This window comes from Nicotiana tomentosiformis, chromosome 3 (genome assembly GCF_000390325.3).
Source record: "Nicotiana tomentosiformis chromosome 3, ASM39032v3, whole genome shotgun sequence".
NCBI classification, from domain to species: Eukaryota; Viridiplantae; Streptophyta; class Magnoliopsida; order Solanales; family Solanaceae; genus Nicotiana; species Nicotiana tomentosiformis.
Genome location: NC_090814.1, coordinates 34,545,961 through 34,559,252, shown reverse-complemented (window position 1 = coordinate 34,559,252; position 13,292 = coordinate 34,545,961). Strand labels below are relative to the sequence as shown.

The following is a 13,292-nucleotide window of genomic DNA, read 5'->3' as shown; positions in this document are numbered from 1 at the left end:
TGCTTCTTGCTCACCTTCATCGTGAACTTCACAGGCGATGTGTTGATATTCATAGCTTCTTTGTTTTCAGATCTTGGTACAAACTTGCTCCATTTTCTAACTTCTTGCTTGTCGTTCCCTTTGCGAGGTTCATAGATGGGCAGCCTTTCATTTCCAGTGGAGGCCATGCTCAATTCCATGCCATGGGCAAGAGTTGCAAGTTCTTCAAATGTGCTAGGCTTGATACCTTGCAAGATGTAGCGCAATACCCAATGCATACCTTGAATGCACATCTCTATGCCAGAGGCTTCACTAAGCCAATCTTTACAGTTGAGGCTTAAATTCCTCCAACGATTGATAAAGTCGATAACTGGTTCACTCTTCCGTTGACGAGTATTTGTGAGTTCCACCATGCTCACAGTGCGCCTTATGCTATAACAGCGATTGAGAAACTCTTGCTCTAGTTGATCCCAGCTATCAATAAATCCCGCCTCGAGGTTTGTATACCAATCAAAAGCATTTCCTTTTAGCGAGCAGACAAACTATTTGATGAGGTAATCTCCATAAGTCCCAGCGTTGTTGCATGTCTCAACAAAGTGAGACACATATTGCTTTGGATTGCCTTTACCATAAAACTGTTGAAACTTTGGAGGTTGATAGCCAACAGGCATCTTCAACATATCGATCCTTGGAGTGTATGGCTTTGCGTATGTAAGGGAAGACTTGGTAGCAACTTCGCACTTGATTTTAATAGTTCCTTCGATGAACTCCTTCACTTGATCAATTGGAATCATCTCTTCAAATGAGACAGGGATAGCCTTATCGGATGAAGCTTGTCTTGGGGGAGAATTATCCTCTGGAACCTCTGGGAGCTTGCCAGGTGCAGGGGTGGATTTTTTTTCCATCAAGATTCCCACCCTATCTGTTAGCTTGTCAATTCTAGCATCTTGATTTTGCATGCACTTGGTCAAGCTAGCGATTGCTTCCGTCAAGTGTTTGTCACCATGGCTTGCATGATTATCGTGGACGATGGAGAGTAGCATGGATTGTCACATAGATTGATCCTCGATTGACTCACACTACATGGTGTAAGTGGGGAGGATCCATCACTTGAAGCATCATCATTCTCCTTCACAGCAGAGTGCTTGGATCCGGAGAGGTCAAGCAGAGCAAGATTCTTCTTGATCTTTTCAGCAACATCGCTTCCTTCTTCGGGTGCATTTGTGGAAGATCTTGCTCCTTTGAGGGTGAAGATCTGAAAACAGGGGTTGATGCGGATGGCACTTGGGGTGCTTGTTGTCCTAACGAGTTTTTTTTGCTCCTCGTAACTGGTCCAAAGCTTCCAAAGGTAACATCGAGGATGCTTTCCATATCACCATAGAACCTTGAATTAGCAGCCTTGGTTGAAGTTGAAGTGGAGTTGATTTTCTTTGAAGCCATTTCAATTTTTCTTGATCTTTTGTGATTGAAAAGTTGAGATGAGAGGCAAAGATTGTCCTATTGGGCGTGCCAGAATTTGTAGAAAATAAATTGCGTCGAGAAAATAAAATCAAGCCGAAAAATATTGTAACAATCGTAGTATTGTATTTCAAATATTTGAGTGTTAAAATCTCTATGAATCCTCTGATTTTTCTTTTTAATATTAAATAAATTCAAGGGTCTTTGAGCTTGATCTTGAATCTATATTTGTTTCCACGAACGATGATCTCGAATTCAACTAGCACGAACTTTTATTTGAACTCGTACTCCTTGAATCTTGACTTGTTCTTCGTTCGTGAGCTTGAACTTGAATTTAATTTCTTGAACTTGATTGCTTGAAGCTTGAAACTTGTAGAGAAATTTGAGGCTTTTGATCCCTATTTATAGTTGTGGGGTGGAAGAGTTATGATAAGAACAAACTCTTTCCGACCAATCAAATTGAAGTGTGACAAGACCGTATTTGATTGGCCAGAACATGTCACTTGCACATGTGGCGCTGTTTCATTGTCCATTTAATTTGACTTGGCATGCCTTGTCATTTTGACACGTGACACGATCCTATTGAAGCTTCCGCTTGACTTGGCGTGCCACGTCATTTCACGTGTGGCACCAAACTGGGCCTCTAGGAAGATTATATCTTGGGCCTAATGAAATGGGCTCATTATTTGTAGTCTAACTAAATGGGCTAGCCCAATGAATTTGAACTTATTTATTTAATCCATATATATTGAATTATGTAATTAATCCAATTATATTAGCCCAATAATTTTATTTGGACTAAAATATCTTTAATTTAAAATATAATCCAAATTATTTTATGGATTTAAATCCAATAAAATTTGTATGCCTACACATACTATACTACAAGTGATAACATATGAAAGTCAAAATCATACTATTCTTAAAGTGATAACATCTGAAAGTCAAAAGTTAATTTACCAATTTACCCATCAAAAGCTAAGTGACGATTTTGCCCTTAAAAAATATTAAAAGAATAAGGTGTCAATTGTAACATCCTCATTATGTTGAACAAATTAATAAATAATTAGATATTCATGTACCACATCCGAAGAGTCCTATTTGGTGTCTCATATTATAGTAACTCCTTTGATGCGTCTCTTATGCTTCATCTTTGACAGCTCAAAAGGTCTTTTTATTCCTTCTTTGTTGATATTTCTTAGAGGAGTCCCAAAAGCTACTCCTCCGAAGATTTGTTCCATTCCATCTAATATTTGTTTTTCCTGACTTTAATTTGGTTTTTTAAACTTTGTTTGTTCTAATTAATATGGCCTTTTTAAACTTGATTTCAATATTTTGAAGTTAATCATCTGAAATATATTATTTTCTTAAGGATTTTACTTATACTTCCTTTAGGTTTGTGGAGGTGTTTGGAGGTTAGCGGCGTTCCGATAGAGTACATTAGGGTGATTAAGGATATGTATGATGATACTAAGACTCGGGTGAGGACTGTAGGTGGTGACTCGGAGCATTTCCCTGTAGTGATGAGGTTGCACCAGGGATCGGCTCTTAGCCCATTTTTATTTGCCTTGGCGATAGATGTACTGTTGCGACACATCCAAGGGGAGGTGCCTTGGTGCATGCTATTTGCCGATGATATAGTGTTGATTGACGAGACGCGAAGCGGAGTTAACGCGAGGTTGGAGGTTTGGAGACAAACCTTGGAGTCTAAAGGTTTCAAACTGAGTAGAACCAAGACAGAATACTTGGAGTACAAATTCAGTGACGGGACCCATGAAGCAGACGTAGAGGTTAAGCTTGATGCTCAAGTTATACCCAAGAGAGCGAGTTTTAGGTATCTCGGGTCTATTATCCAGGGTAATGGTGAGATTGACGAAGATTTCGCACATCGTATCAGAGCGGGGTGGATGAAGTGGAGGCTTGCTTCTGGTATTTTATATGATAAGAATGTGCCACCAAGACTTAAGGGTAAGTTTTATAGAGTGATGGTTCGACCGGCTATGCTGTATGGGGCTGAGTGTTGGCCAGTCAAGAACTCCCAAGTACAGAAGATGAAAGTAGCAGAGATGAGGATGTTGAGATGGATGTGTGGGTGTACCAGAAGAGATAGGATTAAGAATAAAGCTATCCGGGACAGAGTGGGAGTAGCCTCCGTAGAGGACAAGATGTGGGAGTCAAGGCTGAGATGGTTCAGACATGTTAAGAGAAGAAGCATTGATGCTCCTGTCAGGAGGTGTGAGAGGTTGGCCATGGAGAGTTAGAGAAGAGGTCGAGGTAGACCTAAGAAGTACTGGGGAGAGGTGATTAGACAGAACATGGGTCTGCTTTAGTTCACTGAGGACATGACCCTTGATAGGAAGGTGTGAAAGTCGAGGATTAAGGTAGACGGTTAGTGGGTAGTTTTTAGTTGTTCACCGATAGTCTTAGTAGCATGCATGTCTATTCATATTCTTAGATTTTTATTACGTTATGTGGTTTTGTTCGCCTCAGGTATTGTATTCCCTATTGCTATTATTTGGTACTACTTATCCTTTATCCCTCCCTTTTTCTTTTCTCTTCTTGCTTTCTTCCTTGCTTGCCTTCCTCTTCTTCTTCTTACCCTTCCTGAGCCGAGGGTCTATTGAAAACATCCTCTCTACCTGCATAAGGTAGGGATAAGTTTTGCGTACAGACTACCCTCCCCAAACCCCACTTGTTGGAATCATACTGGGTTTGTTATTGTTGTTGTTGTTGTTCCTTTAGGTTTGTATAGATTCTCTCTGGAGAGCAGTCTTTATTGATGGGTTTTCTGAATTTCATAATTTTTTAAAGGGAAAAGGGCAAATATACCCCTCTAATTTCATATATTGTCTATATTTAACCTCTATTATACTATCGGGCCAAATATACTCATACCGTTATACTATCGGACCAAATTTACCCCTACTATCAGCAAACTTTTAAAAATACCCCTTGATCTGTTAAGTAATCCAAAATCTCCCAAATTATTTTTATTTAAATCACTTTTTGTTCTTCTTGCTCCATGTTTTTCAAAAATATACTATTGATGTGAATGCTAAAGTTACTAGACTATACAAATTATTCATAATTTTTTTAATTACCAATGCATCTATTTCTCTTTTTGTAAAAAATAAAATTGATTTAGAATTTTATTTATTTTTCAATCATATACATACCGTAAAATTTAATGGGTCTATTTATTGTGTATTATATACAGTTGATCATCATGTATGTAATGTATGCCTAGTTAGTATAGTGTTCGATCGACTAACCTAAGAGTGCATAATGTGTAAATATTTAATTAAAGCAAAGTTGAATTAGACAATGTAAAGTCTCCGAGGAACTTCAACTTCAATCACTAGTACTTGCAAAGTCTCCATACATTTGGTGCAACGAATTCATTAAAATTGGGATGTTGTAAATACTTTTAGAATTTAGAAAAGCTACCTAATTTAATATTTTTTAATTTACTATATTTTGTTTATTCGGTTGTATTATTTAATATTTTATTCTCTTATTTTTTTCTCTAATTCAGAAAGCAGGTAAATGCCAATATTTCAAAAATAATGGACCAATAAGAACAACAAGTGATTTAAATAAAAGAAATTTGGGAGATTTTGGATTATTTAACAGATCCAGTGGTATTTTCAAAAATTTGCTGATTGTAGGGGTAAATTTGGCCGGATAGTATAACAGAAGTTAAATATAGACAACATATGAAAGTAGATAATTTGCCCTTTTCCCTTTTTTAAAAGTTACAACATGTAGGCTAATTGTTTAGGTGAATGACACAGTTACCCACAAAAATAAAATTATTTACCCTTACCTACCCATTTATTTTTCTACCCATCAAACTAAATACATTTCCTACTTATAGTAGTTTTTGTGGGGAATTTTCTCTTTTTTTCTCCAATTCTTTTTTTGTTTCTATGCTCCTTTTTTTCCTTTTTTTCTTTCTTTTCTCCTTTTCTCCTTATTTTTTTTTTCTCTTTTTCAATTCATTTATTTTAGCCCAAATCATGTTATTGCATTTTACCATAACTTATTTCAGACTCAAATTTGACTCCTTCATTATTTTATATATTTTTTTCTTTATTTCTTGTTCCTTTTCTAATTCCATTTAATTCCTTTTTTCTTTTATTTCTTTATGTCTTGTTACTTTTCTAATTTCATTTAACTTCTTTTTTTTATACTCTTTTTCTTTTCATAATCTAATTTCATTTACTGTTTTCACTATTTTTTATTATTCTTGTTTTTATACAATAAGAAAAAATAACTGATAGTAAATATTTGTTCACCTTTTTTTAATATAGCTAGTATAATATAACTTTTGTCTTTTTTCTCATTTTTTTAATTCAATTATTAAACAGAAATAATATCAGTTGTCACTTGATCTAATTCACTGAATATCACGCTGACTGTTGTTGAGCACCATAAATTACATAATCATATTCTAAGAAACAACACGTGATTGCCATGCAAGCCTTGGTCTCCTTCCCTACAAATATCAGTACACACTCTACCATTAGCACTAACACAATCAGTTATGGAGCAAGAAACATAATCTACGACCACCAAATCTCTATATATACTAGTTAGAATATAAATGATAATGAAATATTGGAAAATGCAATAAAAGTATAAGTAGCAAAAAAGAGTTGTAGTACCATACGATACCAATATGGTATACATGTATACCAATATAGTATATTATTGCTCTAGAATATTACTACAACTATCTGCGACTATACTACTATACCAAAAATTAAATGGATGCAATAAAGGTATGAGAAAATTATATGCTCGCATTGCAAGAAAAATATTCGCAAAGCAACTTGTGTTTAACCAAAAAATAAGATTCTCAGTTTTTAGAAGAATTCGGATTACTGATAACCAAGAAATTCTGTACTTTCTCAATTATAAGAAAGGAAAACAAATGTAAGAAATGCAAAAGTAATCGATTGAAAGAAAAAGAAAGTAATTGTATTCCAAAGATATTCAGAACGTGTCTTTACAATTGAAATTCTCTTTCCTTATATAGGAATTTACAAATATAACGTTTCCTCCCTTTTATGGCCAAATCATTATGAGCATTAATGACATTAATGAACTGTTATAATTGGCAACCGTAACTGTTTATAAAGATTCTGTAATAGTTCTGATTCTTCTTCCTCATTAATTAGAGGTTCATAAATCTTCCCTTTTTACTATCTTGATTCATTCTGCCTGTGTCTCTTCACTGAATAATTTAGGCTCAAGCAACATCTCATGAGTGATTTGCTCGTACCTATTGTAACTCGTGCATCTTTTAATGCAACACTCCAGTTGTCATCTTCTTAGTGGTCCACGTATCATGCCATGTCAACCACACATAATTCCATGTATAATATTTATTTCCTACTAATATAGATAGTCCTCCCACTTACCGAATATTCTGCAATTGAATATTTGGGAAGTGGTACATGTTTATGGCGGGAATTTTTTGCCGCCGTTTCCCATGTATCATTATATTTTCTTCAGAACCAACGCGTCGTATGTCACTTCCATTTAATGCATGTGCCACGTGGCCTTTATCGATTGGGTCTACGACTCTTCAGCAGTTTTTAGGGCTTTCTTGCGGCTGCTCCAGTCACGAAGTGACTGTTTCTTTATGACGTTTTCATCATGACCCCCTTTACATGACGGTTGCTTCTTCTGATAAATACCTCATGTGCTTTTGCTTTCATGAAAACCTTTAATCTACAGTGTTCTTCTTCCTTAATCGTTCTTATCCATCAGCACGTATTATTTTCTTATACAACCATGTCTTCATCAAATCCTGATCCTCGTAGAGTAGTAATTATAGGATCTTTATTTGTTCGTGGTTCTACTTCTCAACCCAGTGTTGTTACCCCTTATTCTTCTAGAACTAGGGCTTCTTCAACTCATAGATCTTCTACCAGAAATAGGGATTCGAGTGAACCTATTCGAGAACCAACTATTGATGAAATTATTCCTGCAGAATTTTCTTTCTCCTCTAATCATGAATCGATTAGAAATCAAGTTACTTCTATGACTTCCCATGATCGTGCCGATGTCTATCCTTCTCAGATTACTAATGGCTTGATTTCTCTTGTGCGAAGAGAATGTCACTGGAAATCTGATTTTTCAATTTTAGTTCTTGGTCCAAACCAAAAGATCACTTCGTACCAAGCTAGTTACTCTTTTGTTTACACATATCCTTTTACATTAGGTTTCAAACCACCTATTGACCCATCGATCATAGAATTTTGCCGTTTCTTTAACGTTTGCTTAGGACAGATTGGTCCTATCGTATGGAGAGTTGTTGCATATTTAAGATACCTGTCTAATTTGGCCTCTTTACCCTTCACCTTTCAACACTTGCTTCATCTTTATTCCCTTAAGTTGTTTCGTTCAGGGGTTTTTACTCTCGTGGCCAAGAGTAAAAGGGTTTTGGTTAGCCCTGAAGATGATAAAGATCATGGATGGTATGCCCGTTTTATTGCTGCTCCCACAAGTGGTTTAGTGGGTGAAGAGAACATGCCTTTTCCAGAAAAATGGAACTTTGCACGTATGTTTTTTTTAGATACCGTTCTTCTCTTTTATGAAGGAAGAAGAAACTTACGATCTCGTGGCTGTTTTTTCTCTTTTTAGCAACCATGGAAGTTGTTGAAGAAATACCAGACTTCCGTTCTTGGGTAAAACAATTATTGTCGTTTGCTCCTATGGAAGGAAGGCCTTAGAAGTACCTTTCTCATAGGTTTGGTTGGAAAGTTAAAACTCATGGTATTCTTCCCTTTAATTTTCTACCTTTCTTTCATATTTATTTGGAGATTTACTAACTTCTTCTTCTGCGAGGGTTTCCCATTCGGGGTGTTAGTGCCACGTTTATTGCTTCATCAAGACCTTCTTTGTCCATTGCTCAAGAGATGATTTAAGTTCTTCATCAAAGAGAAAAGCAGAGAGAGATCATAGTTCTGAGGGTGAAAAGAACGAGAGGAGGGCTCCTTAGTGCGCAAGCCTCAGGCTAGGAGGCGCGTTGTTTCGGAAGATTAAGCCACCCCTCCTCCAAGTTCAGTTCCCGTGAATGAGCCTGAAAGTGCCACTTTAGTGAGCTCTGATGAAGAGATGATTGCTATACCTCGTGACTCTACAGAACAGTTATTTTCCCGTGGGTTTGATAGTGAAGATTTTGGCTTAGTTTCTGAAAAAGCACCCCTTGCCTCCTTTCCAGTGTCTGCTCCTATTGGTTCTCAGTTTTCCGCGCTCGTTGTTGGTGCTAATGCTCCTCCCGTGGCTGTTTTCACTTTCTCAACTGTCCCTATTTCTACCACTTCTCATGTTGAAGTTGGTTCTTCTAGTAGCAGTAGGATGATGAAAAAAGTTACCATTGAAGTCCCCAAGGATGGTAATCTTTTAAAAAAGTCTGGCCAAGCTGATATATGGCTGAAACTGCTAATTGGCCCAGTTGAGAAGTCTAAGTTGGAAAGCCACAGCTCCTTGACATGGATGAATGATATTGTCCATTCATCTTTGAAGGTATAAGCCTTAGCTTTTTCTTTTATTTTCCTCGTGACTTTTTTATTTTTTGTTTGATAATCACTTCTTTCCTTTCTTTTGTAGATCAACTTAATAGGCACGGAGCTTATGAAGAGAATTGTCCATACTGAGCAGCTAGTCAACGACTATCGTACAGAAGCGGACAACTGGAAGGAGCAGTTTGAAGATCTTTAATTAGAGAAAGAAGTTTTAGATGAGGAGAAGTGTGCTTTGGAACAACAAGTAAAAGTGATGGCAGCAGAATTGGCGATTGAAAAATACTCTTCCAGTCAAGTAGGCAAGGATAAAAACATCATGGGGTCTTCATTTGTAGAGCATCTTTTTAAAGCTACCGAGGAAATTAGGGGTTTAAAAGAACTGCTTAATCAGAAGGAGGTCTATGCCAAGGAGCTTGTTCAAACACTCACTCAGGCTCAAGAAGACCTCCGTGCATCTTCTAACAAGGTCCAGTTCTTGGAGAGATCACTCGCCCCTTTGAAGGCTTCTTATGATGCTGCTTTGACTAAAAGAGAAGAATTGAAGGCTGAAATTAAGCAATGGGAGAGGGATTACGAGGCCCTTGAAGATAAATTAACTCTTGATGTAAGCTGGGCTTTTTTGAACATGCGCCTCGAGACTTTGATGGAGGCTTGCTAGGAAGGCTTTGAGTTGACTGCTGAGATTGCAAAAACTAAGGAAACTATTGAAAAAACTCAGCAGAGTCAAAACTTTTCCTCACCTAAGGCCGGCATTCCCGAGGGTGATGAACTTACTCCTAGTGAAGTTGGTGTTCAAGCCTCTTCTACTCAAGTTGAACCTTCTCTTACTGCTGATGATGCCATCTTGAATTCTACCGCTGCTGATAGTACTACTTTAGATTCTGCCCCATAGTGAACTTGTGTCTGGAAAGTTTGTTGTGTGTTTTTATTTTTTGGAATGGTTGGCAAATTTTACCCCTGGTCCATTTTGGGGTTCATTATCAAATACTTTGGTTTGAACTAAATTTATACTTAGTTTTAACCGGGTTTAATATATAATATTTCATTTTGAGTTTCTGTTCTACTCTTTAATTTTGCATTTAAAAATACTTTAGTATTCCGTGATTTTTTGAATAAGCATGAAATTTTATAAAAGATGGCCCTTTATAAACGACACTTAATGAAGAAGACGTCTCAACTTCATATTGGTGTAAACATATGAAAGAAGTAGGAAAATACATATTTCTAAGAAATTTCTTGAATAATTTGAAGAAGTTTTGTATTTTGAACTTTCGAATTATATAACACTTTACATGTATTCAAGTAACATCTACAACTCTTTCATAACTGTTTTCTTTATAACAGATTTCACAGAATTCTAGGGTATATTTTGCAACCCATGACTAAGTATTTCCTTTAACCTAGGTACTCATAGGATCTTGTAATTTACATCCGCGAGTGTATACTTCATCAAATCTTATTACAAAGGTTTTTGAATTAGGCTTGTGTTTTTGGCTCTTGATTTACTGGGTACATTGATCTAGGCTTGACTTGAATTCTGACTTTTCTAGTCTTCTTTGCCCTTTCATAGTCCCCCAAGTGTTAGAGCTTTGAAGTATGAAATCTCGAGCACTTGATTATTCCTTCCATGTGGTCCATTCCCTGAAAAGGAAAATACACACGGGACTCGGAGGTATATTTTTAGATGACGACTGCTTAACCCTTTTTATTTCCATCAGAAAGGTTGCAACCCTAGACCGGGAATAGTTTTGTATTCCGCATGTCTTTCAGGTCTAAAATCATCATTTGGTGTGGGATAGATTTTTGCCTATCATCTAAAATTGTTAGTATAATCTTAACTAAAATATACGAAAATTATAGTTACGTGATACCTGACCGTGGGTATTTCCCTTATTTTAGAAATAATATTTCTTCAAATGAACATCATTCCAATTTGAAGGTAACACATTGCCGTCTATGGTTTCTAACTCGTAAGAACCCTTTCCAACGATGCCTCGAACTTTATAAGGACCTTCCCAATTTGGGTTCAACTTCCTTGCTCCAGTTGTTTTTGTTGATTGAAAAACCTTTTTGAGAACAAAGTCCTCAATCTTGAAGTATCTGAGATGGGCCTTCCTGTTGTAGTATCATTCAATGATTTGCTTTTGTGCTGCCATTCTTATTAGAGCTGCTTCTCTTCTTTGCTCGAGTAGATCCAGGTTCGTTCTTAATTCTTCATCATTTGATTCTTCCGTTGCTTGTGTGAATCTCGTACTTGGCTCTCCCATTTCAACTGGGATTAAGGCTTCTGAGCCATAAACAAGTGAAAATGGCATTTCCCTCGTACCTGTCTTTGAAGTTGTTCTATAAGCCCATAATACTCCTGGTAACACCTCAGGCCAATTGCCTTTTGCTTCTTCTAATCTTTTCTTCAAATTATTGATAATAATCTTATTTGTTGACTCAGCTTGTCCATTGGCCATGGGATGATAGGGTGAGGAGGTTATTCGTTTGATTTGCCAACTTTGAAAGAATTCTGTGACTTTCGAGCCTATAAACTATGGGCCATTATCACATACGATTTCTTTTGGCACTCCGAATCGACATATATTATTTTGCCAAATAAAATCCATTACCTCTTTTTCTCGCACATGTTTGAAAGCTCCTGCCTCTACCCATTTGGAAAAACAATCTGTTAATACTAACAAAAATCGTACCTTTCCTTTAGCTTGTAGAAAAGGATCCACTATATCCATTCCTTACTTCATGAATGGCCACGGGAAAATAACCGTATGTAATAATTCTGCAAGGCGATGCATATTATTGCCATATCGTTGACATCTATCGCACTTTGCTACAAAATTTTTAGCATCCTCTTCCATTTTAGGCCAATAGTAGCCCGCTCTAATTAGAGTTTTTACCAAAGATCTACCTCCTGCATGATTTCCACAATGCCCCTCATGTACTTCTTTCATTACATATTCTGTTTGAGCAGGTCCAAGGTATCTTGCTAAAGGTCCACCGAACATTTTTCGATATAGATTCCCTCATATTAAACAGTAACGGGCAGCCTTTCACCGAAGCGACTGAGACTCTTTTTTGCCTTCAGGTACGGTTCCGTACTGCAAAAAATTAACAATCTCGTTTCTCCAATCCCAAGTTAGATTATTAAAACTTACCTCATTTTTATCCTGGTCTAATGCTGAATGAAGTGTATTACAATAGCATTTTCTGCACTTGTTGTTTCCGCAACTGATGCGAGGTTAGCCAATACATCTGCTTCTGCATTTTCTTCCCTGGGTATTTGCACAATCTTCCATGATTGGAATTGTCTTATCAATTCGCGTGCCTTTTTCAAATATTGTTGCATCCGTGCTTCTCTAGCTATCTAAGTCCCCTACATCTGGTTGACTACCAGCTAAGAATCACTTTTAATCACGATCTTTTCAATGGAGAGTTCTCGTGCAAGTTCTAAACCTGCAATTACAGCTTCATATTCTGCTTCATTGTTAGTAATAGGGGTAATATTTAATTGCTTGTCTTATACTTTCTCCCAAAGGTGAAATTAAAATAATACCCAAACCTGCTCCTTTAACACTTGAGGAGCCATCAGTAAACAAAGTCCACGTACCTAGATTAGATCCGGTGAATATTTGTAATTCCTTTTCTACTTCATGAACTATTTTTGTGCTAAAATCCGCTACAAAAATCTGCTAAAACTTGAGATTTTATTGCAGTTCTAGGTATTTACATGATATCATATTCACTGAGTTCTATTTCCTACTTGGCTAATCTACCTGACAATTCTTGTTTATGCTAAATATTCCTTAAAGGATATGCAGTTATTACGGAAATAGGGTGACATTAAAAGTACGATCTCAACTTTCTAGATGCCATAACTAATGCTAAAGCAAGTTTTTCTAGATGAGGATATCTAGTCTCAGCATCCAACAAAGATTTACTAATATAATAAATTGGAGATTGTTTACCTTTGTCTTCTCGTATCGAAATTGCAATTACAGCCATTTCTGAAACTGCGAGGTACACAAATAGCCTCTCACCATCTTTTTGGTTTAGCCAGCAAAGGTGGATTTGATAAGTATGCCATGAAATTTTTGAGGTCTTGTTGGCATTCCTCAGTCCATTCGAACTGATTTTGCTTTTTTAGCACTGAAAAGAATTTTAAACTTTTCTCCGAAGATTTAGAAATAAATCTTCCTAGAGCTGCTATCCTACCTATCAATCTTTGCACTTCTTTTTTTGTCACGGCCTGATATCCCACCGTAGGGACAGTGATGACGCCTAATGCTGCACTTGCTAGGCAAGCCAACATTAGAG

General features: G+C 36.7%; 1 protein-coding gene across 1 annotated transcript; it reads right to left on the bottom strand.

Moving 5' to 3' along the window:
- Positions 1–11,101: 11,101 nt before the first annotated feature.
- On the bottom strand, positions 11,102–11,437 carry LOC138907603 (uncharacterized). The gene has a single exon (XM_070198205.1). It carries the CDS (start codon positions 11,435–11,437, stop codon positions 11,102–11,104), a length of 336 nt encoding a protein of 111 aa, XP_070054306.1.
- Positions 11,438–13,292: the final 1,855 nt, after the last annotated feature.

Coding starts and splice junctions, on each gene's coding strand:
- LOC138907603 (XM_070198205.1), bottom strand. CDS start 11,437: ATGGCCAATGGACAAGCTGAGTCAACAAATAAGATTATTATCAATAAT.